This window comes from Vombatus ursinus, unplaced genomic scaffold (genome assembly GCF_900497805.2).
Source record: "Vombatus ursinus unplaced genomic scaffold, bare-nosed wombat genome assembly UNPS02015175.1, whole genome shotgun sequence".
Lineage (NCBI taxonomy): Eukaryota > Metazoa > Chordata > Mammalia > Diprotodontia > Vombatidae > Vombatus > Vombatus ursinus.
The window spans coordinates 14,296,832-14,324,148 of NW_020954953.1; the positions used below are offsets into that span (position 1 = coordinate 14,296,832).

The 27,317-nt window shown below is 35.4% G+C and overlaps 1 protein-coding gene and 1 pseudogene across 1 annotated transcript in view; one reads left to right on the forward strand and one right to left on the reverse strand.

Moving 5' to 3' along the window:
- Positions 1-11,036, forward strand: part of LOC114031447 (myc target protein 1-like) — a 33,337-nt gene extending 22,301 nt beyond the window's left edge. The window contains exon 2 of the mRNA XM_027846512.1: positions 9,748-11,036. Coding sequence (XP_027702313.1) covers positions 9,748-10,259 — 512 coding nt within the window. The 3' untranslated portion in view covers positions 10,260-11,036. The remainder of the gene's footprint in view (positions 1-9,747) is intronic.
- Positions 11,037-15,318: 4,282 nt separating this feature from the next.
- LOC114031448 overlaps positions 15,319-27,317 on the reverse strand; it is a 27,797-nt pseudogene continuing 15,798 nt past the window's right edge.

Sequence of the window (27,317 nt, forward strand, 5' to 3'; positions counted from 1 at the left end):
TTGAATTCATCACATTCATCATTTCTTACTGCACAGATATATGCCATTACATTCAGGTACCACAACTCTTTTAGCCATTTCTCAATTAATAGGCATGTCCTGTGTTTCTGGTTTTTTGATACCACACTCTTAAAAATATTTTGGTTCATTTGAATTTTTGTTTGTTTGTTTTTTATCATTGACTTCTTTAAAGGGGTAGCCTCGTCATCCACTGTTTTCAAGGAATTGTGTACCAGGCACCATGAAGAATGCAAAAGTGAATAAGACAGATTTACTGCCTATAGAGAGCTTACTATTGTACAAAAGAGTAAACTAAGTACAATACCTATACCATAAGACAGCATATAAAGGCATAAATGAGATACAAACAAGGTATTATGGGGATTCAGAGGAGAGAGGGAGAATTCATCACATCCAGTAACAGAAGGAAGTGAAAGTTTGATGGAGGAAGTGGTAGTCGAACCTTGGAGGAAGTTGTCTTGAGGGATTGAAGAGGTTTCATCAGATAGAGGTCCAGTTAGAGAACATTCCACGTGAAAGTTAAAAGAGCAAACATGGAAAGATCAAGAAAAAACATATGGAAATGAGGAACTCTGAGGAACTCTAAGGAACCGACAGATAAATTTGGTTATAGTTCCAAACATACATATGGTGGTTGATAAGGATGAAAAGGGTATTCCAGTTTTATAGAATACTGTATCAGTCTGAGGGACCTCCAAAGTTATCTTCTTTGACCAATACCTTAATAAAAATCTCTTCTACAAAATATCTAAAAAGTGTTCATCTGTCCTTTTATTAAAAATCTCTAGTAAAAGGAAAGCTACCAGTCCCCAACACAGTCCATCTCACTTTCATAGAGATCTCATTATTGGGATTTTTTCCCCCTTACTCCATATCTAAATCTGGTTGGGGTCATAATGTGGGGGACCTTGAAGGTGTTAAAGAGTTTGGATCTTACTCTGTAGTTAATGTTATTAATAGAAAACCACTGAAAATTTTTTGATAGGGAACATGACATGTTGTAACTTTAAACAATGGATGTTTTTCCTATACCTGAAAATGAATTCCCTTCTCAGAATTATACTGAGTAAATGATGTAAGCGATGTATGGACATACTACTTTAGTTATTCTTACTCATTATTAAGTTATCCACACATTTTGAAGATTGTTCCACACAATGGGTCCAATGTTGACCGTATAGAGTCTTTATTATAGATAATCACAGTTCAAAATGTCTCAAAACCATGTGATGATAATATTGAGAAGAAATTAAGTTTTTAAATTATTTTCATTTTTGTAAACAAAATCTATTTTCCCTCCCTTTCACCTACCTTTCCCCCACTCAAAAAGAAAGAAAAACAAAACTCTTAAAAGAAATAAACAGTCAAGCAGAATCAGTTCCTTCTAACTCAATGTCCCCCAAAATATGTCTCTATCTGTACCCTGAGTCTATCTATATCTTCCCTTTTATAAGGTGAAAATGTAAGTCTTTATAATTTATTATTCACCCAGAACTTGGAACAGAACTTTTTTTTCCCCAAAGCAATAAGTGCAATAGTTGCTATTTTTTTTGTGCAATAGTTTTACTGCTAGTTAATGAGTCAGACTCTTTGCCCTCCCTTCCTCTCCCTGTCATCACTGCTCACCCCTTCCCTATGTAGGCCTCTGTATATAAGGGTTCTACAACTGCTGATTGCTAAGGTCCTGTAAATTGTCTGACATAGACCTTGTAGATAAGAAAGAACTCATAATGTCTCATCAGGGATACAGTTGTCCTTTGACCTTGAGACACAGATTTATGGGCAGGTCTCCTTGGTATTTACTCTGTTCTTAAGACCTCAGGTACTTGTAACATAGCCTGATATGCAAGAATCTCAAAGGGACATACACAGCACAGGGAAACACAGATAAGCATAGACATGGAAAAACCCACACAGATAACTCTAGATTTTTCAGAATATACTGTTTGGTTTGAAACTCTCTCCTTTATTCTACTACCTACAGGCAACTTCAAAGTGAGAAAAAAAGCTGATGACTTCGGTAGATATAAAGATTACCCAGAGACAAACTATAGTACCTCCTATGAACATACACTATGACAATTTTCTAGGTCAAGGCTCTGAATATCCCACATTCCTCTGGGTGTGACAATATATTCTAAGAGAAAAAGAAATCAGAAGATTTAGATTTAGTCCTAGGTCTCACACCCACCCACTGTGTGTCTTTAGGTACATAAAATCCTTTAATTCCTGCAAAGATTAACATTCTTTGTGAAATCAATATACTCCTTAACTTACTTTTTGTGATGTAAAGATAAGAAAACAGATGTTAAAGGGTTTTGAAATTTTAAAAATCAAAGTGAATGTAGCTACAGCAGACTTTTTGTTATTTGAAGTCAAGAGTTATAGATCACATTTTGAAAAGTAAGACTCCATTAATATATGTTGTTGTTTTTCTTCAGTCATTCAATCAGCTCTTTGTGACCCCATGGAACTTAGCATACCAGGCCCTTCTGTCCTCCTCTATCTCTCAAAGTCTGTTCGAGTTCATGTTTATTGTTTTTGTGATGCTATCTATCCATCTCATCCTCTGCCATCCCCTTTTCTTTTTGCTTTCAATTTTTCCCAACATCAAGGTCTTTTCCAATAACTTCCATCTTCTCATTATGTGACCAAAGTATTTAAGCTTTAGCTTTAGTATTACCTTCCAATAGATAGTCTGAATTAATTTCTATAAGTATTTACTGATTTGATCTCCTTGCTGTCCAAGGAAATCTCAAAAGTCTTCTCCAGCATTATAATTCAAAAATGTTGATTCTGTGGCACTCAGCTTTCTTTATAATCCAACTCTCACAGATATATATTGCTACTAGAAAACTGTAGCTTAGTCCTTTGTCAAGAAGATGATGTCTCTGCATTTTAGTATACTGTCCAGATTTTCCATAGTTTTCCTTCTAAGTAGCAAGCATCTTTCAATTTCATGGCTGCAGTCGTGGTCTGCAGTAATCTTTGAGCTCAACAATATAAAATCTGATACTTCTTCCATTTCTTCTCTATTTGCCAGGAAGTGATGGGAACAATTGATAAGATCTTAGCTCTTTTATCTTAAGCTCCAAGCCAGCTTTCACACTCTCCTCTTTCACTCTCATCAAGAGACTTCTTAATTCCTCTTCAATTTCTGCCATCAGAATGGTATCATCTGCATATCTGAAATTGTCAACTTTTTCCTGGCAATCTTAATTCCAGCTTTTGATTCATCCAGCCTGGCATTTTACATGATGTACTCAGCATATAAGTTAAATAGGTAAGGTGACAATATACAGCTTTGTCATACTCCCTTTTCAATCTTAAACCAATCAGTTGTTCCATGTTTAGTTCTAAATGTTTTTTCTTGACCCACATAAAAGTTCCTCAGGAGACAAGTAAGATGATCTGGTACTCCCATTTCTGAGGACATGCCACATGCTGTTGTGATCCACACAGTCAAAGGCTTTGGTACAGTCAATGAGGCAGAAGTAGATGTTTTTCTGGAACTCCTTTGTTTTTTCCATAATCCATTGAATGCTGGCAATTGCTTTTCTAGTTCCTCCATCTCTTTGAAAACCAGCCTGCTCTTTTGTTAATTCTCAGGTCACATATTGCTGAAGCCTAGCTTTCAGAATCTTAAGCATAACCTTGCTGGTGTGTGAAATGAGCACACTTGTTTGATACCTAGAACATTCCTTGGCATTGCTCTTCTTTAGGACTGGGACACAAACTGATCTTTTACAGTCCAGTGACCACTGTTGACTTTTCAAAATTTGCTGAAATATTAAGTACAACACTTTAACAGCATCATCTTTTAGAATTTTAAATAGCTCAGCTGGAGTTTCATTACCTCCACCAGCCTTATTGTTATCAATGTTTCCTAAAGCCCACTTGACTTCATTCTCCAGGATTTCTGCCTCTAGATCAGTAGCCACACAATTGTGTGGTTATCTTCAATAGTTCTTTTTCTTCTCACCTGTGTTTCTTATGTCCCTATCATTTTTTCCTTTTATCATGCCCATTTTTGCATGAAAAGTATCCTTGATATTTTGAATTTTCTTGAAGAGATCTCTTGTTTTTCCCATTCTATTGTTTTTCTTCTATTTCTTTGCATTGCTCATTTAAGAAAACCTTATCTCTCCTTGCTATTCTCTGGAATTCTGCATTCAGTTGGGTTTATCTTCTCTTTCTACTCTCCCTTTCCCTTTCCTTCTTTTTTCAGCTATTTGTAAAGCCTCATCAGACAGCCATTTTGCTTTCTTGTTCTTTTTCTTTGGAATGTTTTTTTTTTTTGTTTCTGCCTCCTGTACATTTATTATAAACCTCTACCCACAGTTCTTCAGATACTGTATCAGATCTAATTCCTTACATCTGTTAGTCACTTTTCCTTCATATTCATAAGGGATGTTATTTAGGTTATACCTACATGGTTTTCTCTACTTTCTTCAGTTAAGTCTGAATTTTGCAATAAGAAGCTCATGGTATGAGACGCAGTTTGCTCCAGATCTTGTTAGAACTGACTGTATATAGCTTCATCTTTGGCTGCGAGTATATAATCAATCTGATTTCTACATTGACCATCTGGTGATGTCCATGTATAGAGCTGTGTTTTAGGTTGTTGAAAAAGAATGTTTGCTATGACCAGTGAATCATCTTCACAAAACTCTAGTAGTCTCTACCTTCCTTCATTTTGTACCCCAAGGCTAAACTTGCCTGTTATTACAATTATCTTTTGATTTCCCACTGAAGCATTCCAATTCCCCATGATGAAGGTGACATCTTTTTTTGGTGTTACTTCTAAAAGATGTTGTAGGTCTTCAAAGAACTGATCAACTTTGGCCTCTTCAGCATCAGTGATTGGAGCATAGATTTGTATAACTGTGAGGTTGAATAGTTTGCCTTGGATTAGAACAGATATCATTCTGTCATTTTTGAGATTATACCTCAGAACTACTTTTCTTATCCTTCTATGTGAGGGCTACTCCATTTATTCAGAGGCCAGTAATCATACATAACACTAAAACAATGTTGAATATAACCTTTGATGATTTAGAAAGCACTGAAAAATCTTGATATTAATGTGAGTGATCTTTATGAATATTAAGAATTATTATTTTATCGTTCAGGTTTTTTTCAGTGGTGTCCGACTCTTCATGACTCTTCATGACTCCAGTTGGAGTTTTCTCAGCAAAGATAATTGGAGTGGTTTGCTATTTCCTTCTTTAGCTCATTTTAGAGATGACGAACTGTGGCAAACAGGATTAAATGACTTGCCTAGGGTCACACAACTGGGAGTGTCTGAGACCAGATTTGAACTCAAGACAATGAATTTTCTTGATTTCAGACCTGGTGTGCTCTCCATTGCAGCACTGAACTATTAGTTTTAATAACAAGGTCTAGAAGAGGGGAAAATTTTGGTTAATAAAAATAAAGAAAAATTAATATTTTTTAAATCCTCGAGATTGCAGTTATTTTCAAATGTGGGAGGTATGAGTCTTTTGGCCACTAGAGGGAGATCTCTCCTAATTTTTATTCCTGTAAGCATGTCATAATTCTTTGCAACCCATCTGAAGTCAAAGGCTTCCAGACATATTCATGTTTCAAGTCTTTTTGTCTTTAAAATAACAACAACACAATTAAAGTATTTTATATTGTTTAGTCAGTTCCATATTTTTTAATAATTTTATTGGGACATGCTATGATGAGATAATATTCATAAATATTAAGATGTTAGTTTCTAACTCTTCTCTTAACAATGCATCCATTGACACTCAAAGCTATAGCATTTTTTCCTTTTTGACATTGATCCTGTACCACATAAAGGTTATTTTTCTGTCAAAGTATATACTAGACTATTCTTTTTTAATTAAATTTTATATTTTTCATTGAATAACAATGAAAATTTTAGATTGTTTCTTGTAGTTATTGTATATCACCAACTTTATTTTTTAATGTTAAAATATACCTTATTCCTTTTCCTTTATTCTTTTAAGAAGAAACAGATTCTCAGTCTTGGACTGTAAGATCAAAGGTCAACCTTTTTTCTGTGGGTGATGGAGGGAGAGACAGGTTATTACTCCTTAATTTCACTGTTAATTTAAAGTTTTTTTGGCTATAATTTTCAAAAATTTTAAATTTTTATTGATATCTTCTGTTTTTTATATCATCATAGTTATCACCAGTATCACTACCCTGCTTCCTCCCAAAGCCACCTCATATGAGAAATTATACTTTTAAAGACCAAAAAAAGAGGATCAATACACTGAAAAAGTCCAAAAACACATGCAATTTGCAACACCTGTGGATCTTAAAAATATTTTTAATATGATTCAATTTACTTCACTCCCTTCTGACAATCCTTCTGACAAGTCTTTCAGATAACAAGTATATGCTTCTAGATATATAAACTCATATTCCTTGGTTTTCATAAAACTTAGCATAGTGTCTTATAATTTACAGGAGCTCAGTAAATAGCTATTGATTGATTTGTTGGAATTCATCAATGCTTTTATTTCTTTTACTAGAAGACCAGTGAGGCAGCATCCTATAGTAAATCAGAGTTAGCAAGACTCGATTTCAAGTCCTATCTTTGATACACAGTTTGAATGACTGTGGTCCAGTTCATTTATATTGGTAAAAAAAGGAATTTGCTGGGAATTTCATATGTCAATAAAATCACAGGTTAAGATCTATATCTATATAAAAATATCATATCAAACAGAAAGACTTGAACAATAGAATAATAGATCTCTAGAAGACCCAGCTTTAGAATGCTGAGATCTTGGCTTAAAAATGATGGCTTAATGTTGTAAAGAAGACCTGCCTTCAAATCTCTCCTCTGGCACCTACTAGCTGGGCAAGGCATTCAGCTTCTCATTGCTACAGACAACTCTTTAAGGCCATAAGTTACAAAAGATTTTCTGGTCTGCATATCTGCATAAGTAGATGGAATTTTCTATATTTGTTGTTGTTCCCCATTTGGGGTTTTCTGGGCAAAGATACTGTAGTGGTTGGCCATGTGCTTCTCTAGCTCATTTTATAGATGAGCTAACTGAGGCAAACAGCGTTAAGTGACTTGCCCAGGGTCACACAGTTAGTAAGTATCTGAGGCCAAATTTGAGCTCAGGTTCCAGGCCAGGCACTCTATTCACTGGACCACCTAGCTCCCCTATATACGGGACTATTTCTATATAGGGACTACCTATAGCAATGAAATCACAAGTTAACACTAAATTAACAAATAATAAAAAAATTAATGAACAAGAAAATAGATAAATGAATGCATGGATGATCTATTTTCTTCATCAATGGATCAAGATCATTCAGATTCTACCACTTCAGCATCTGTTATGTGACAATGGCACTAAGATTAAGCTTGAAAACGCAACTGGACCTCACCCCCAAGACATATTTAGAGGCATTTCAGGATCATTTTTCAAACTATCACAAAAATGTGTAGTTTCCAAAAGAATGGGGAAAAAAAATCCCAGGTGGTAGTTACAAATAAAAAGTGACAAATAAGACATTAGCAATTACCAACTCTTGTATCTATTTTCCCATCCCTTAAAAATGTTTATGAGAATGATCTATATACCTATCAGGGTAACTTGCTAAGATGATAAAAAAAGGAAGATCATTTTCTATAGCAGAACACATCTTTATAGTCACACACTTAATTGAGGAATATCAGGAATGCATAATCCCAATGAAGCAAAAAATTAAGAATGTTACCAGGGAATAGGATTGTAAAAGTGGAGCTATAAAGGATCTTACTGATCAGTGAGTACAACTTTCTCATTTCTCTTTTTTTACATGTTTTGTTTTTTTTTTTTTTGGTGAGGCGATCAGGGTTAAGTGACTTGCCTGGGGTCACACAGCTAGTAAGTGTCAAGTGTCTAAGACCGGATTTGAACTCAGGTCCTCCTGACTCTAGGGCCAGAGCTCTATCCACTATCATCTATCTGTGCCACCTAGCTGCCCCAACTTCCTCATTTCTTAAATATATAATGAAATCAAAGTCCAGAGAAATTAAGTGACTTTAGTTGTCTGAAGTCATAATTGACTTTAAGTCTAGTATCTTTCGCACTTTATCACACAGCCTTGAATCCTTGTCAACTGCTTGCTTGTGGGTTCATTGACTGCTCAATAATGAAGTCAATGATTACTCAAATTTTATTCAATACATCATACAACAGTTTAAATGGTACCTTGGTAGCATTAGTAGTGGGAATAATAATGAATGCATTACCAAAAATAATGAATGCGTTAGCAAAACAAAATGTATTAGCAAAATATTTTTGTAATAACATTGTTAATAAGCAATAGCCCAACAAAACATTTTATTTTTTCTTTTAAATAGTATTTTCCAATTACATATAAAGATGATTTTAACATTAATTTTTAATACAAAATTTTGAGTTCCAAATTGTCTCCTTCCCTCCCTTCGGTCCCCTCTCCCTCCCTTCCTTCCTAAGATAGTAAGCAATTTGATATACCAACCTCATTTTAAAATGGGAAAACCTTGAAATGTAATTTGATGAATCATACATTTAAAGTATGGTTAATACAAAATTAACTGCCCCATAACACTGGTCACTTAAAATCATCTTCTAATGGAACCAGTTAAATGATTTGCCCAAGCTCACCAGCCAGTATATGGGAGAGCCAAGATTTGAACCCAGGTCTTTTGAATCCCAGTCCAATGCTCTTGTGCCTGGATGCTGAAGATTATCAAGTGGAAGAAGAGAAGATAGGAAGCTATAACTATGCTTGTTTAATTTGTTAATGTTCTGAATCGTAGAATATTAGAATTTATAATCTGATTGAGAAGATAAATTGAACACCAGATATAAATGCTAAATGAATGGCATAACCAGTAAGTTTTGTGAGAGTTAAGATTAAAAGATTATTTCTAGCTGAGGCAGTAAATTCCTAGTAGAAAGAAGTCAGTGACAGACCCTGTGACTTTTCTCCAAGGACCAGACTAGCTAAGTGGCTAAGTGAGGTTGGTCCTCAGAGAAAAGTCACGAGCACTGTCACTGACTCCTTTCTATTCAGAAGCTTGGTCACCAAATGATATTTTCCTGGACATAACTCATGAAATATAGAGGGCTTGTAATATGAGTTAGTGGAAGGAGTATCAACTTCAACATAATTATGTATCTTACAAAGCATCAAAAGAAAAAAAAAGAGTCTCATTGGATGGGAGAATTTTTAAAAAGGTTTTAATGAGAGTCTTTGTAAATTTGTTAACTGTGGAACTGCCTTTTTCAGCTGGAAGTTGTGTACTTCTGGTATCTGGTGCAGAAAAGTACACCTGAATGAATCATTTCTCTATCCTGACTACCGCCCTCCAATTTGGTCTATTTGGGGATTATCTCCCAAAGAAAGAAGTTCTGGAAATACTTGGACTCTTGCAACTAAGTCCTTTGACAAAGTGTTCAAAATTTATTATGCCCCTATGAGAAATGTTTGCTTTTAAGTTCTTTCAGATAACCAAAATAACTCAATCAATAATATATTCAGGGCTACTAAAGGACTACATTATGTATTATACTGTTTTAATAATTGGATCTACTTTGGCCATTATTCATTATTTACTTGAGTAATTCCATTGAATAATGAATTCCCAAATTCATCTGAATAATATACAACCTTGTATTTTGCCACTTTCTTTAGTTGAATGTTCAAATAATTACTTTGACACTTTCTTTATTTTAGATGATCTTATAATGTCCTTCACAGTATCCATGGCCATTGGGCTTGTCATTGGAGGTATCATCTGGGCATTGCTTGTCTGTCTGTCTAGACGAAGAGCCAGCGCCTCCATCTCCCGATGGAGTTCAAGTCGTCGTTCCAGACCTTATTCCCACAGTCTCAACAGGACTGGATTTTATCGGCACAGTGGCTGTGAACGTCGAAGCAACCTCAGCTTGGCCAGCCTCACCTTCCAGCGACAAGCTTCCCTGGAACAAGCCAATTCCTTTCCTAGAAAATCAAGTTTCCGGGCTTCTACTTTCCATCCTTTCTTACAGTGTCCTCCATTACCTGTGGAAACTGACAGTCAACTAATGACTCTTCCTTCCACCAATACCTCTCCCATTATCAATACCACACACAGTTTGAGCCGCCCAGACTTTCATTGGTCTAATAATAGCCTTCGTGTTGGCCTTTCAACACAAACTCCTCCGCCAGCTTATGAGTCTATTATAAAGGCATTCCCAGACTCTTGAATAGAGGATTATCTGTGCTTTCTTTTTCATAAGAGGTAATCACAAATAAATTAAATAAATGTTGAGGAGGGGGGTATAGTCAAGATGATTAGAGGGTCCCCAGGACTGTGTTATTCCGGTAATGTTGGAAATTAATGCACTATGTTTGGTTTGTACAAAAAAAGTGCCTGTGTACCACAAAAACTTCATGTTCTACCATATAGGTTTTGTAATTTTGTATTCCTGTATTGTAAGGCTTTTAGAATAGATCAGTGGGTTTGCTAAAATACTATATATCCCCTTTAGTGTTTTTTAACATAACTGATGAATGTGTATTTTTAAGAAACTTCTGCTTTGTCTTATGTTTATTATGGGGGAATATGTTCAAATATCCATCCCTATGCTTCATGATGAAAACTTGTTTTTTTGAGAAAACTCCCTTCATTTTGACATCAAATCCCATTTTAAAACACTTTTAAATCATCTGGTAGCTTTAAAATTGTAACAAAAAGAGACTAATTTGCACTGACCTGTGAAAGATACCATAGGAAAACAATCATCAGAAGGAGTATTGGACTTTTTCATTCCAGAGAGACTCCATTATAATTTTTTCTCATTCATGATTATTCATGTCAATAAAGTCACTGTGGAGATCTCATACATAGAGGGAAAGGAAGAAAACAAGCATGTATATAGTGCTACTAGGTGCCAACTAAGGTAAGCATATTTTGCAAATATCTCACTTGATCCTCACAACAATCCTGGGAAGTAGGTGCTATTATTATCCCCATTTTACAATTAAGGAAACTGAGGTTAATGACTTGCCCAGGGTCACATAGCTAGTAAATGCATAAAGCCAAATTTGTATTCAGATATTCCTGACTTCAGGTCCAGTGCTCTATCCATTGTTCCACTAGTTGGATATTAGAACTTCTATTGTTATCACTATCTTCCATATTTTTCTTAGCAATTGTCATCACTGAAAAAAAAAATATCCAGCTATATTTTATACCAAGAAAGGAATGAATTTTACAATAAAATTCTTTGGCATTAAAGAACAAGCTTTTCTTTCTTACACTAAGGTTTAGATCTAATTTATATCTCAGAAAATCTAAATATACATTTCTATCATCATTTTTTTTTCTCTGCACTTATGGTATCCTATGCTTTATAAAAATAAAGGTTAACTTTTGTTTCAAAGAAACCATTCCTAATTTACCAATATGAACTGTTGGTTGCAAAATCTCCTATGATTTTTTGCTTAATGATAAAGTATATTGAATTGCATGGGGTACATACATAGGGCTCATGGATCTCTGAAGTTTAAAAGGCTTATTTTTATGGACTGTCATCCTCTTAAAGAACACCCCTCCAGCTGCTGGAAATGCAATTGGTCCAATTTCATGCTGATGCTCTGGCCTTCGTCAGGATATGGGTCCAAAATACAAATGAGACCCATAGTTGTGTTCAGTTATAGTGAAAACACAGTTTATTTTCTGGATAAAAATTGTACATTTTGTTGGGGATTGATTTTTCATTTTTATTTCTAAAAGTCAGTGAGTGGCACCACTAATAGTTGTTAAATATGGGCCTAAATTTAATTTTTAAAATTAATTCTGATGTCCTACTTAGGATCTTTTTGATAATTTTAATTAGACTTCTTTTATGTCTTTTTATTCCTTAAATGAAATTATTTATTCTGCATATTCTGCATATTGCATATTCTGCATATTCAGATATATACCTTTTATTGCTATATTCTCTTTCAGAAAACCCAATGATAATTGAATTGATGAAAGTTGTTCTTTAATGATGATTTTTTTTAAAGATGAGCTTTTGTTATCAAAATAAGACAGATTTTAAAGAAAGCTTTACATTTGTAAAAAGTCTATTTTTTTACTTGTATGCAAAATACATATTATTTCTGTTTTAGTCTGAAATTTACACTGAAAATAAAAGGCTTACTATAAAGTAAATAAAAACTAAAATCTTCCAATACATTTAACAACTTGGTAGGTAGGATGATTAAACAAAATGATCATAACATTCATTAAATAAGTATTTTGTAAAGGTGGTAGAGCCTATAGAATGTGTGTGTATGTGTGTGTGAATGTGTGTATGTTGGGGGGGAGACCAAAATAAAATCTTTTGGTTTTCTATAAACATTTTTCTTGGATAAATATTTGACTAAAACTAATTGCAGCTTTAGTTTATAATGGTTTGTACATTTAAGAACTATTTAGAGAACTATTTAGGAATTATTTGGTAACAACTATAGTGAAACTTACATTTTTAAAAAGTCAGAAGTAGCTATAATTGGCATGATTATTGACATAATTCAAAAAAAAATCTTTATAGTGAGGAAAATTAGAGCTCCCCCCCAATTATGCATATAAGTTAACTGTCAGATAATTGTTGGCTAATTGTTCTTTTCCAATTTATTTTGTCATTGTATATCCAACTACAGTAAATGTTGTTGAAAACCAGTTGGTATAGCTGAACAGTCACCACTCATTATACCTCAATGAATAACTTTTATCACTCTCTCAGAGTATTTTATAAAAGACACAATATACTTTGAACTTATTTGAATGATGTACAAAGTCATTCAGTCAATAAATCAATCAACAAGACGTTACTAAGTGCCTATCATGTGTTAGGAACTGTATTAAGCGCTGGAACATAAAGACAAAAATAAATCAATCCCTGCCCTCAAGTAGCTTACATTCTATCAGAGGAAATCCACATGAATATTGTAATATGATAGCATTCACATGAATAATAGAAGATATAGTACGTGCACAATATATACAAATTAATTAGGTGGGCACTAGCAATTGGGCAGGGCTAAGAAAGCCTGTAAGCTGAGCTTTGAAAGGAAATAGGGACTTGAAATTGTGGAGATAAGAAGGAAGTGCATTCAAGGCATGGGGAATAAGACAAGGGGCAAAAAGACAAGATCTGAAATGGAATGTGGTGAATGAATAACAATAAATAAGCCAGCTTAGTCAGAATAAACCATGCATGGGGAATAGTAATAAGGATAGGGCCATATTGCATAAGGCTTTGAATACCTAAAAGAGGAGTTTGTATTTCATCCCGAAGGCCACTAGAGCTCCTTGATCAGGGTAGTGAAGTAATTTGACTTGTACTTCAGGAATATTCCTTTGATATCTGTGTGGAGGATCACCTGGAAAATAGAGAGACAAGGCAGAGAGAATAATTAGAAGGTTATATGAACTCCTTTGTTGTGGTTGTTCAGTAGTTTCAGTTGTGTCCAACTCTTTCACCTCATTTTGGGGTTTTCTTGGCAAAGATATTGAAGTGGTTTGCCATTGCCTTCTCCATCTTATTTTATAGATGAGGAACTGAGGCAAACAGAGTTAAGTGACTTGCTCAAGGTCACACAACTTGTAAATGTCTAAGACTGGATTTGAAATCAGGAAGAGGAGTCTTCCTGACTCCAGGCCCAGCACTCTAACCACTGTACCACCTAGCTGCCCTATATGGCCTCTAGACATTTTCAGTGTAAAGCTATATGGTATTGAGAGTGATAAAATAGAAAAAAAATATATATATATATTAATTGTGTCTGTTACAGCTATCTTTTAATTCTATTTGTGTTTGAAAAATTAATATGAGTTAATGAAAAATGCATGTGAGTTAACTGTCAAATAATTGTTGGCTAATTGTTGGCTAATTTAAGCCCTCGATTGACTGATCTGTCTGTATCATTCTAAATAACTATTTTTTCTGATTAAAAATAATTTCATTTGAACTGACAACTTATTTTGCTATTATGCAGGTAAGATTGTAGGTATACAAAATGAATGAGCATTGACCAAATGCCCAAATTTGAAAAAAAAATAATATCATCACATGTAAGTGTAGAGGGACAATTTTGGAGTTAGTAACTCTTCAACTGGAGGGTTTTTTATTCTTTTTCATTCTGGAAGATGAGCCAAGGACCAAGGAAGAAACACTCATTCATACAATAGGGTATTTCCTTGGTGAATCTTGGGACCTTAAACCTGGAGAGCTACAACAGTAGTTCTTTTCATGAGTTTTTTGTCAGAGCATACTGAATAGCTCAATTAGAATTTAGCATTAAAATGAAGGTACATGTTAAGGTTTAAACAGTTATGCTTGGGCTGTATTAGCAACATTGGGGAATATAAATAGTAGGTCAAGGTACAAAATAATTTAAAAGACCTGAAAAAGTGTCATGATTAGGAAAGACTTCTGTAGTCCGTGCTAATGACTTACCCTGGAAAAGCACATTATACCCTTCAACATGTTGGTGATGTCTTCAAAAGCAATGGAAGGTGAGGGTTAGAGACAAGTATGGGACAGAAGTCTTAGACCTTTCAAGCCATTCTTTCAGCCATGCTGTTAGACTCAGCAGAATTGTTGTTCAGTCATTTAGTTGTGTCTGATTCTTTGTGGCCTTGTGGACTACAGCATGCTAAGCCCTCAACCTGAGGGGCTCATCTTTTGATATCATGCATTTTAATACATCCATGGGGTTTTCTGGGCAAAGATACTGCAATGGCTTGCCATTTCATTCTCTGGTGAATCACCTTTTGTCAGAACTCTCCACTATGACTGCCCCTCTTGGATAATCCTGCATGGCATAGCTCATAGTTTCATTGAGCTGCACAAGCTCCTTTGCCATGACACGACAGTTATCCAGGAGGCGAATTGTCATAATTACTATGCACAAAAGACTGGAATGTCAACAGTGAGAAAGGCTTTTCCTTTTTCATCTATGCCAATATAAAGACCAGTAATTTTTAGAAGGATGACACCCCCAGGAAAATAGTTCTCTATTCATTCCTAAAAGAAATGGCAAGCAACAATAACAAGTTGGACAAGCAGTGCAAACAAAGGAATTCCTTTCAAGTTAGTTCAATTCAACAGACATTTCTTAATATTATGTAACATGTAGGGCACTGTTCTAGGAACTAGGGACACAAAAGCAAAAATGAAAAAAAATCCCTGCCCTCATGGAGTTTATTTTCAAATGTGAAGATATAACATGCATGCAGATAAGTAAATACAAAGTATGTACAAAATAATTTCAAGAGGTGAGAGCACCAAGAAGTAGGAAGATCAGGAAAGGATGCCTGGAGGAGGAAGCTCCTGAACTGAACTGTGAAAGGAAATAGTGCAGGTGAGGAGGACATTCATTCTGAACACGAAGGCTGGCCTGCGCAAGGCACAGAGATGAAAAATAGCATAGCACGTATTCATAAGAGTGAATAGGCCGATTTGACTTGGATGGGGAGTATATAGTAGTTCTTAGATCTCAAAAAATATAAAAAGCCCTCAAAAAAGTGTCACCATTAGGAAAGACTGCTGAAGTCCATGCTAATGAGTTACCCTGGAACAGTACATTTTATCTTTCAACAGGTTGGTGATGTCTTCAAAGGCAGTAGAAAGTGGTGGGAAGGGAAAATAATATATTAAATTTGTTTCATTTGACATAAAACTTATTTAAAAGAAGTAGGTGATAGCCAGAGTGTGGAAGGCTTTAAATGCCAGAAAGAAAACTATACTATAATACTCCGTAGGAGCAAGGACTTATAAGTCATTATGTGTCCAAAGAAGGACAAAGAGGGCAGTGACTAGAGACAATGCTTCAGGAGAATCAAGACCCTCGCTTAGCATAAGGTCTGATGTATAGTATACAAGTGGGGCAGCGAGGCGGTGCAGTGGATAGAGCACCGACCCTGAAGTCAGGAGTACCTGAGTTCATAATCCGGCCTCAGATCAAACACTTGACACTTACTAGCCATGTGACCCTGGGCAAGTCACTTAAACCCCAATTGCCTAAAAAAAATAAAAAGTAAACGTAATATATGCTCAATAAATCTTTTTTTATTATTATTTTTTGACAGATTGGAAAAGAAAAAGCAGAGACATGATAGCTACCTTTTAGTATTTAAAAGGATGTATTATGATTGAGAAATTGGGCAGTGCTTTTAATGACCCCAATCTTCTCTCTGAGATAAAGCCCATCTTCAGTGATGTCAGTCAGTGGGAGTAGCACTTTCATCTCCTTCTGTGCAATTTCCTGCCTAATCTCCAGCCTTCAGAAGGAAGAAAAGTGGTGAAATGGGTCATCTTTTTTAACCATCTGCTTCCTGTCTCACATTCCACTTTTCTTCAGTCTCATCTGTAGATATTTCTGAAGAGTGGCATTTTCACTCAATGATGAATGTTTTTTTTATACCTGATCAAACTTTACATATTCCAGAGATTCTGAATCCCTGTAGGTCATCGTTAAACCACATTCCTCATCCCCACCACCCAATTTCTTATTCCCATCCCCTTCAACCTTCCCACACCAAAATTCCAATCAAACACCACCCAACCTTTACACTGTGCCCTCTGGAATGTCTGTTCCATAGGTAATAAAGTTCCTTTCATCCTAAATCTTTTCCTCTTTTACTTCTTCCATCTTTTAGCTATTGCTGAAATTTGGCTTCCTACTCATGACACAGCCTCCATGACCTCCCTTTAGAAATGATTCATCTTTCTAAAGAACTGGCTGTACCTTCATTTATTTCCCTTAATTTACTGGTTGAGAGTTGGAATAATCTTTCCTCCCTATTGCCATTTCAAGGTTCTTTCTCTACCTCCATCACTCAGTAACCTCTCCTCCTTTGAGGGTCATGTAATTTATATTTGCCATTAAAATCCTGGTAACTTATCTACAGACCTTTATATAACTTCTCTTCCTCCCTCATTGAGTGTGGTAACTGGCTCATAAGTTTTCTTTCATCTTTAACTTTTCCTTTTATAATTGTGGATGTCAATATACATATTCACTCTCCCTCAAGCACCATCACCACTCTATTCCTCAACCTACTTACTTCCTATGACCTGTGTTATGATCCTGCCTCAGCCTAGTGATAGCGATGGTCATAATTTTGATCTTGCCATCAACAGTAAATGTACCACCTTCATCTTCAAGAATTCAGAAATCCCATATTTAACCATAATTTATTGGCTTTCTCTTGCAGCCCTCCACATCTGGAATGATCTCTTTCCTCATCTCTGTCCACTGGCTTCCAGGGCTTCCTTCAAGTCCCAGCTAAAATCCCACCTTCTGCTAGAAGCCCTTCCCACCGCCTCTTGATTCTAGTGCCTTCCCTCTCTTCATCATTTCTTATTTATTCTGTTTATAGCTTGTTTACATATATGTATCTGTGTATGTGTTTGCTTGTCTCCCTCATTAGATTGTGAGCTCCTTGAGGGCAGGGAGTCTTTGGCCTCTTTTGTATTTTCAGTGCTTAGCCTTGCACATAGGATGCTTATAATGTTTACTTAATGACTGACTCTTAAAGACCAGTATTCTTCTTGAGATAATATATATCTGTGAAGCACAAAATACTATAGACTCCAAAGAATTAAAGGAGGCGGGTGATCCAAAACAAGGAGCAAGAGTAGAAGCCATCAGAAGGACAAACTTATGCTCTGCAAGTATTTCAAGAATGCCAAGAAATCTGGAACTCCCCTTGTAAGTTGACTTGACTATCAGTGGAGGATCTAAATGAGGATATAGATAGGAATTACACAGAATAAGAAGGTTGAGATGAGTTGTGATCTGCATAGGGTACCCACATCAATAAGATCACAGATTTATTGCTTTATGGAGATTTTCTTTCAGCAAACAGGCTTTTGTAAGTGAGGGCATAACAAAGACTTAGGCCAAATGCAGGTCTACTCCTTCACATATGAACAATATGTCCTACATGCTGCAATCTACATGAAGGACTGGTGAGTCTTGGTGAGAAGATACATGATGGAGGGGTCATTTCCCTACTTCAGAGCATGGAGGGTCATTCTCTATTTCCCACCAGTTTACTAGGAGGTAATGAAAGGCCTTTTAATTTGTCACTAAGCTGGAACTGAGTACATATCAAAAGGATTAGAGGCAAATTTTCTTTCTTTGCTTACAACAATCCATGCAAGGATTGCTTAGAGCCTATGGAATGGAGAAGGTCCTGGGATCCATCACCTCACTCATAAACCCTACCTGTAATGAGTAGATTTAATCATTTAAAATGATATTAAGATATCATTAGCTGCTAAACCAATATTCCTAGATCACAGATCTGACTAAATCATGCCTCTGCTCTAGAAACTCTCATTGCTCCCTCTTGCCTCTAGGATAAAATAAAAACAATTCTATTTGGCATGTGAAGCCCATTATGCTTTGTCTCCAGCATACTTTTTCTGACTTATGATGCACATTGCTTCACACATTGAATATTGCAATCAAACTAGCCTATTTGCTTTACCCTTTACATGGAATTCCACTTTCCACCTCCAGACTTTTGACCAATAATCCCTTAGGCCTGAAATGTATGTACTCCCTTCTCATCTCCAACCTATAGGATCCCTAGCTTCCTTCAAAACTCAACTCAAGTGCTACTGCAATCAGAAGCCTATTTTGGTCCCACCCACCCCCACTTGCTAGTGTTCTTCCTTCAGAAGTCATATTTTTAATCTATTTTACATATATTTATATTTGTTTTTCTATGTATGTGTTGTTTTCCTTCAATAATCAGTGAACTTGAAAGAACTGTGTTAATAAACATTTATTAAGAGCATGTCTACATAAATGTTGATTGAATGGAGCTTTCACATATCCAAAAAAAGCACACACTTGGAGAGCATGTTTCAATTGATTTGTTTCTAAAGCACATCTTAATTGATTGACCCTAGTTTTGTGTAAATCACATACAGGAATTTCATAGAACATTTTTCCCAATTCTTGGTAGGCACTATGGTGTAGAAGGAAGAGTGTTTGGATTTAGATTTGATAAAATTGAATCAAAATACTTCACCTATCGCTTGGTACTTATGTAACCTTGGACAAATCACTTAATCTTACTAGGCCTCACTTTTTTCACATGGAAAATTGGGTTAGATTTAAAGAATGGTAGGGGTCCCTTCTACGTCCAAATCTATGATTTTGTTCTCTGAGTATGGGAATAACTTACCTTTGATTTTAGGAAAAAATTTTTCACAGCATCTCCATACAGAGATACTTTTTAGAGGAGACCCACCAGTAGTATTTCTCACATGACTTGGCCTGAATTCTTTATCCATGTCAGAAAAAATTCTCTAATAAGTTTGCTGCAACCTAAGATATTAATGTAAGTGGCTCTCACTCTATCCCTTGACATTTACTTACTAAATGATTTCTGATTGCTTACTCAGGCATATTGTGGGTATACAATTGCTTTGAATATGTTCTATCTTTGCCAAATCAAATCTGTAAAGTTCACTTGGAATTTAACATGATTTCTGAGTCATCTTGGCATTTTGACTTCATAAGTGTAAACTGAAGACTGCATTTACTGGAACTATCTTCTCAAAAATAAAATGAAATATGCCAGATCCCTGATCTACAGACACTTTATAAAATTAGTTGGTGCTCATGAGGTAATGTTACTGCTGAAAAAGGATCCAGGAATGAAATTTATCTGAACCATTACTGAGGCACAGTTAAAAAAAAAGAGAATTGTATTTGCCTGCATTCAATAGTAGACAGGAGGAAGAGAGGAAGGGGAAGAATGAGAAGGAGAAGGAGGAGGAGGAGAAGAAGAAGAAAGATATAAATTGTGAATGAATTTATATTATTTTCAATAAAAACAAAAATGTAGAAAGTAGAAACAAATGCCAGAAGAGGAGGAAATGCTTATTGTGATTAAATTCACACAAATATGTGTTCACCATTGATTCATTGATTCATTCACTCACTCATTTATTCAGCAAAGCTTTATTAAGGGAAAATGTGTACCAAGGAATGTACTAAGCACTAGGCATACAAAATAAAAAAATGGCTATATTTCAAAACTGCTAGAATTGTGTTTTGATAGGCTATTGGCTGTGGCTAATCCATATCAATAGAGTCAGAGAACATATTGCAACTTGTGTTAGTTGAACAGTTTTAGTAGTTAAGGGACTGAGTTAAGTTAGTAGTTAAGAACTGAGAATGGATGGGCCTGGAGGTGGTGGTAGCCAGGCAGAAGCAGGTTCAGGGTCTCAGGATATAAAGGTGGGATTCTCAATGGTATAAGTATTAAGTTTTTGAGGTTTATTTTAAGAATATATTATTTTCAGCATACTATCTCAAGGATTCAAGGGACATGGGACAAAGGAAAGGAAGAGGGAAACTTCTGCCTTCAGGTTGACAAAAATTCATCAGATTTGAAAAGGGAACAGATTGCCACAAGAAGATCAAAGGAATGAAGAATCAGCTGAAATAAGGTCAAGTTAGCCAGACAGAAGCCAAATCACCAATATTTAAGTGCAATAGAACAAGGATGATAGAGGAACCATCCAGTTGAAACATGTGCTAAACATATACAACATAATAATCTTGCTTACCAATTATAATGAGGGTAAACAACACAGAGAATGGACATACAGGAAGGAATGAGATTTGCTTATATCAGGAGAAGTCTCTAATCAAAGAATTATGGGATAATAGATTCAGAACTAGAAGAGTCTTTAGAAATTAGTACCATCCCATTAATTCATGGATAAAGAACTGAGGCCAAGATAGTTAAAAGTCTGAAGTCAGAGAATCTAGCTTCAAGCTCTGCCTTTGTTTCTACTTTTTACTAGCTGTGTTACCTTGGGCAAATCATTGAATCTCTCTGGGTCTTAGTTTCCTCATCTGTAACATGAAAGTTAAAAGTAGCATGTAGCATAAGAAGAATTTAAAACCAAGTCATCTAACTACATCTGACTACAGTGCTCTTTCCAACATGCCAGTTTTTCAAAGTGTGGTCTGGGGACCTGTAAGGACCTTGAGACCCTTTTAGGAGGGTTGCAAGGTCAAAACTATTTTTGGTATATTATTAAGACATTTAAATTCCAATACAGTGAATATTGATAGATATAAACCACATAAACAAAAGTTCTTTTAAAGTGTAAATGGGTCCTAAGACCAAAAACCATGATACCTGCTGCCCTATGCCATGTTGCCATGATGGGATCCAGAGGGAAAATGGAAGTGAATTATATATAAACCTAACTCTAAACCAGTGCTATGTGAGTTTATTAAAGTTCTAAGAGAAACTCAGGTTTACAAAGTTAAAGTGTTACCCATATATCATAAAGCCTCCCTTCACACTTTATCATTTGAAATATTTTCACACTCTCATTTCTTTCTATTGTTTTCTATGTAATAGTTATTTTCAATTCTTCAGAAACTGTTGTAATCGATATCTTACATACATCTTACAAAAAAGTACGATATTGGTACTTAAAAAATATGGGGTTTTGATTCTTGAAAAATTTGGTGTTCATTAAAGGAGCTTTGAAATTTAGCCTGCTCTCTTCCTCCTGTCTAATTTTGGGTGCAATTTGTTGTCCATTTATTATGCCTTTCCCTGGGAGAAATATATATCCTATATGTCTAGTTTCTGAGAGAGACATTTACAGTGGACAATAGGTTGGTTCCAGAGCATTTTAAAAGATTAGATACAGGATATAGGATATAGATGTGTATATATGTAAGTATATAGGATATAGATGTATGTATACACTGATAGGATCTTTTGATTTCTATCTAACTGCTAATCAAAATCTGGATAATAGACATTCTCCATCCACTTATCTTTTCTTATGAGGCTTGTTAGAAGAGATTATTGTGGGTACTTGCTCATCTCTTCAGGAGGCTGCAGAGTTGCAGCACTTTATATAATGAATAAATGGTGTCTATAAGCAGGAAAATATAGATGATCTTAATATCCATAGGGACTCTTTCATCTTATAGTCTACATTGGCTTTCCTCCATCCAGTCAAGGGATTCTAATCTTCATGCTAACAGAGAACTTACCTAATTATAAATTATTGGTGTGAAAGCAAAGGATACCACAAAACTACCTGGATATTTCTTTATCTTATATTGGAACACGCCAAATAACATGTGAAGTACATTCAGGAGCAAATCAAATGTTCTGAGACTACATACTGAAATAAGGGTCTTCTGAGAACTAGAGCCATGTGTAAATGCACAATTCTTGGATAAATAGATGTCAGGCACTTTTGAATCATGAGGAATCTCTAGATAAGAACTGGCACAGGGGCTTGCAAGGTTTCTTTGGTCATTTGTGGATACATTTATTTATTCAGTGGTTATTCTGTTTCTATTTATCCCACCTCTTTGATTTGGGTGTTAAGGACTTGGTCCAATGAGACTGAGTCAGAGTGGAAGGAGGATACCAAGTTCAAAGTAAGAGAGAACTGAATTCATTGTTGCTTGTAACCACCACAGCAGTCTTTGAGAAGAACTGATGCAAAATAATTCTTATGCACAATAGCTTGAGGTTCCTGCCAAGGAAGAATGAATTATTCTGACAATTTGTTATCCTCATTTTTATAATCTTGGCAAAGGTTTTTGAAGTCTGGTATGTTTATTTGTTCCAAAACAGGAAAATCTAAATGGGATATAAAGTCCCTGACCCTTGTGAGAAGTTGAGAGGTTTTTAGCTCCCGGTATCATCCAATCTTGATTTTTGTCATAAACATGTTCACTTTAATTCATAATCCAAGAGTGTGCTAGCTTACCTTTCTCTCTTGGAGGATTTTTAAGGACATGATTCTCCTAGTGACCTTAAAAATTACTATTTCTGGGGATAATCTGAAATTTTAATGGTACTTCCAATCTTTTAACTATTACTAACTATCAGATCAACTAAAAGGTATAACTTCTTATTAGGCCTGATTGTTGTTATTGGTGGTGGTGGTGATGATGGTGGTCTTTGACAGACAACTAAAAAAAAGCAGTCATCTATGAAGACTCACTCGGTGACAAGTATTTATTGTACATTATTATTGAAGAATCTCTCAAAGGTTATAGTTTTGATTCTATGGTTTTCTTTGTCAATAACAAAGTTTTAAGGATTTTGGAGTCACCCAAGGATAAACCATATTTACAAAGTTATAAGGGGGCAGTCATCTGGCAAAGGTTAGAACTGGTTTTCCAGATGCTATTCATTCTATTCTAAAGCCATTCATCATTTGAATTGCAGTGCTCTGGGTTCCTGTTGTGACTTTCTGTACTGTGCTTTGAAGAAAAGGTCAGAGGACCATATATCCTGGCTTAATAGGCTCTTCCTGTCCCAGGTGCCTGTGAGTCCTAAAAGAAGCCAAGAATTTAAGTTTTGGCTCTGACTAGAAGCAGTAAAACTTTTGGAAAGGAAGTCCTCTAATTGGTGTGAAATGGTAAAAAGTATGCTAAATTTGGATTCAGAGGATATGCATTCAAATCCTGACCTTGCTGTTTACTGTTTGTGTGACCTTGAGAAAATAATTTCATTCCTTGAGTGTCACTTTCTTCATCTGGACAAAGAAATACTCATTGATTCATTAACCTAATATGAGATTCCTTCTAGTAACAAAGTTCTGTGATTCTTAAGATTTCTGAGATGATTTCTTAATTATAATAAATTTAATGGTGGATCTGGCCTACAAATATATATGAACCAAAACAAAAAAAAAAACAAAAACCCAACAACCACAACATGAAGTGGCACTTCTTAACTTTGATAGCCTTTTAACAAAGGTCACATTTGGGATATTTGTCCAAAATCAGATTATTAATGAGTTTGATTGTCAGTCAGTTAATCAAAAAGCAATTATTAAACACTTCCTAAATTATTACTTCTTTTTATATTATTAAAGCACTGTTCTTTGTGCTATGGATTCAGAAAGAGGCAAAATCTAGCCCCTGACCTTAAAGAGCTCACAATCTAATGAGGAAGACAATAAGCAAACACGTGTATAAACAAGCTACAAACAGGACAAATGGGGGGGAAATTACAGAAGGAAGGCACTAGAATTAGAAGGAAAGGCTTCCCTATAGAAGGTGGGATTTGAAGGAAGTCAGGAAGCGGAGATGAAGAGAGAATTCATTCTAGGCATGAGGGATAGGCAGAGGTAATGTCAGTGTGAAATGGTGTGTCAGAGAAAATGATGTGGAGTGTTTTGTTCATGGAACAGTAGGAGGGCAATGTGACTGGATCAAAGGATATGGTGTGGGGACGGAAGGATCAAAGGTGTTAAGAAGACTGGAAAGGTAGGGAGGGGCTAGGTTATGAAGGCTTTGAATGCTAAAGGATTTTGTATTTGATCCTGGACATGATAGGGAGCTATTATTTATTGACGGGGTGGGGAATGGGGTGAAATGGTCAGACATATATCAAAAATCATTCTGGGAAGAGTAGGAGGTAATGCATAGACACTGGCCTTAGGGTACAGAGGATCTGGGTTCAAGTCTCACCTCTGACACATACTAAGAATTTAGTATAGTGTCTGTCACATAGTAGGCACTTAGGCATGTTAGGCATCTGGTATAGTAACTGGCACATGCTATATAAATGCTTATTTCCCACCCCCTTCCTCTTCTTTCCTATTGCAAATCATAAGAAGAAGTGGTTACTCCTCATAAAGGTTGCTATGTATTTTTACCTCAGAAATAAATTCTTCCTTTTCTGGTGATAATCAGATCCTCAGAAGAAGTTCCATTCTTTAATTCTTTTGAAGGATGAACTTTTCAACAATATAGCAAAACACAAAACAAAAAAAACCCAACCCAGAAATAATATAGTTCTACCTTTTTTAGTGCCATTTTTAAATAAATGCCCCATCCATAAAAAGCTCCCACTTTTCTTTCCCTAGCTCTTCCACTTGGTCTTACTTGAGTAATCGTCCTATTATGGGCTAAGATTATTTACTGAAGAACAAAATCCTAATTCTTATTTCATATCTCTTATTTCTTATCTCCTCATAAGAAACTGCTTTTATTAAGCAGTTAATGGATCTGCACTTGCCTTGAAATTTGAAGTTTAAATGCTTTTACAAATATTATCTCATTTGATCTTTACAACGACCTTACTAGGTAGGTATTTTTATCATCCCCATTTTACAGTTGAGGAAATTGAGGCAAACAGAGGTTAAGTGACTTGCCTAGAGTCACACAGGCAGTAAGTGTTTGAGACTGGATTATGAACTCAGATCTTCCTGACTCCAGGCCCAGTATTCCATCCACTGTTCTACCTAGTTGCCTCAAAAGAAAGACAGGGTCAGACATACATCTGGGATATTAACAGAACTAATTCCAGAGGGTTCAGAGAAAATAGAATCAAGATTCCATGGCTTAAAATTATACGTGGCAAACCAGCTCAAGCAATATGGAAAGTTTTCAAAAATGAGATTCTAAAGTTACAAAGAAAATTATTCTGATTAGGAAAAAAAAAGTTGTCTAAAGATACAGATGTGGAAATAGAGTAAACTCAGGAGTTCATTTAGGTATAAAATGAAACATGTATAGAAGACAGAAGTGAGATCATCTGATATTAAATGTATTTGTTTTTATTTTTTACAGCCAATGAGTAAACAAGTGAGTCAATAGGAATTATCAAGGACTTTCAATGTGTCAGACATGGTGCTAAGAACTAGAATTACAAAGAAAGGCAAAAACACAATCCCTGCTCTTATTCTAATGGTAGAAGTAATGTTCAAACATATATATATATATATATATGTATATATATACATAATATATTTTAAATATATGTATACATATATATGTACAGTATAAATAATAATAATGATGATATTTTGCCTACTATGTGCTAGGCATTATGTTAACTGAGCACTTTGCAATTATCATCTTATTTGATCCTGATAATAACCTTGGGAGGTAGGTGTTACTATTATGATTTATACAGATGAGAAAACTGAGGCAAATGGAGGTTAGGTGACTTTCCCCAGGTCACATGGCTAGTAGATATCTAAGACTACATTTCAGTCCAGGTCTTCCTGATTTTAGTCACACCAGTCTATCCACTAAGCCACCTAGCTGTCTCAGATAGAGGAAAAAAGGAAGGAAGCATTTCAGTGCCTATTATTTGTCAGACACTGTGTTAAGAACTTTACATTTGGTCCTCACAACAAGACTGGAAGTTATTATTTTCCCCATTTTACCACAGAGGAAACTGAGGCAGACAGAGGTTAAGTGACTTGGTTCACACAGATAGAAAGTATCTGAGGCCAGTTTTGAACTCAAGTCTTCCTGACTGCCAAGTCAGGATCTATTCACTGTACTATTTGCCTCTTAGTCAATGAAAGGCAATAGCAGAGACAGGGCCCCTACTGCGAAGGTAAAATTTTAGTTGAGTCTTGAAGGAAGTCTGGGAAGCCAGGAAGCAAAGGTGAGGAGGAAGAGCATTTCAGGCAGAGAGAACAGTCGATGAAATGGAGGAGTAAGGAGGTGGAGTGCTGTGGGAGGGACAATAAATATGTTAGTGTAGTTGGATTTCAGTGTGTGGAGGAGAATAAATTATAAAAAAAAACAACAAACAAACCTGGGAAGATAGGAAAGAGTCAAGTTTTGAAGGACTTTAAATACCAAACAGAGGTTTTTTTCATATATGATCCTGGAGGTAAAAGAGAGCCCGAGAAGTTTATTGAGTAGGTAGATAACATGGGTATCTTCCATGTTTCTAGTTCTTTTTGACAACAATAATCTCAGAAAGGTTAATTGATTTGTCAATAGTTACACAGCTACCAAGTAAGAGAAGTGGAATTCAAATCCATTGATCTTCTAATTACAAATCAAATGGTACCATGCAGCCAAATAAGTTTCTTTAGATAATCATTCAATTCATCAACTAGACAATTCAAAAGTACATAGATGAGAGACAGAGTATTGTGTATGAGGAACATCATGTTTAGATAACCTGAAGAGTAAATGAAAGGGAATAATGTTTAACAAGTCTAGAAAGGATGCCTGGATATAGAAAGTGAGGACCTCTCCATTTCCTTTGCTAAAAAAATTGTATGTTTCTTCACCATTTCTATCTTGATATCTTTCTAAAAGTTTTGGCCTGGTTTACCCCACAGAATTTCAGGTCATGGAATTTTATCTGTCATGATCTTCCTTTCACTCAGTTTTTTCTTTCTTTCTTTCACTCAGCCTTCTCTCCTTTATTTTATTTTTTCTTTCTTTCTTTCTTTCTTTCTTTCTTTCTTTCTTTCTTTCTTTCT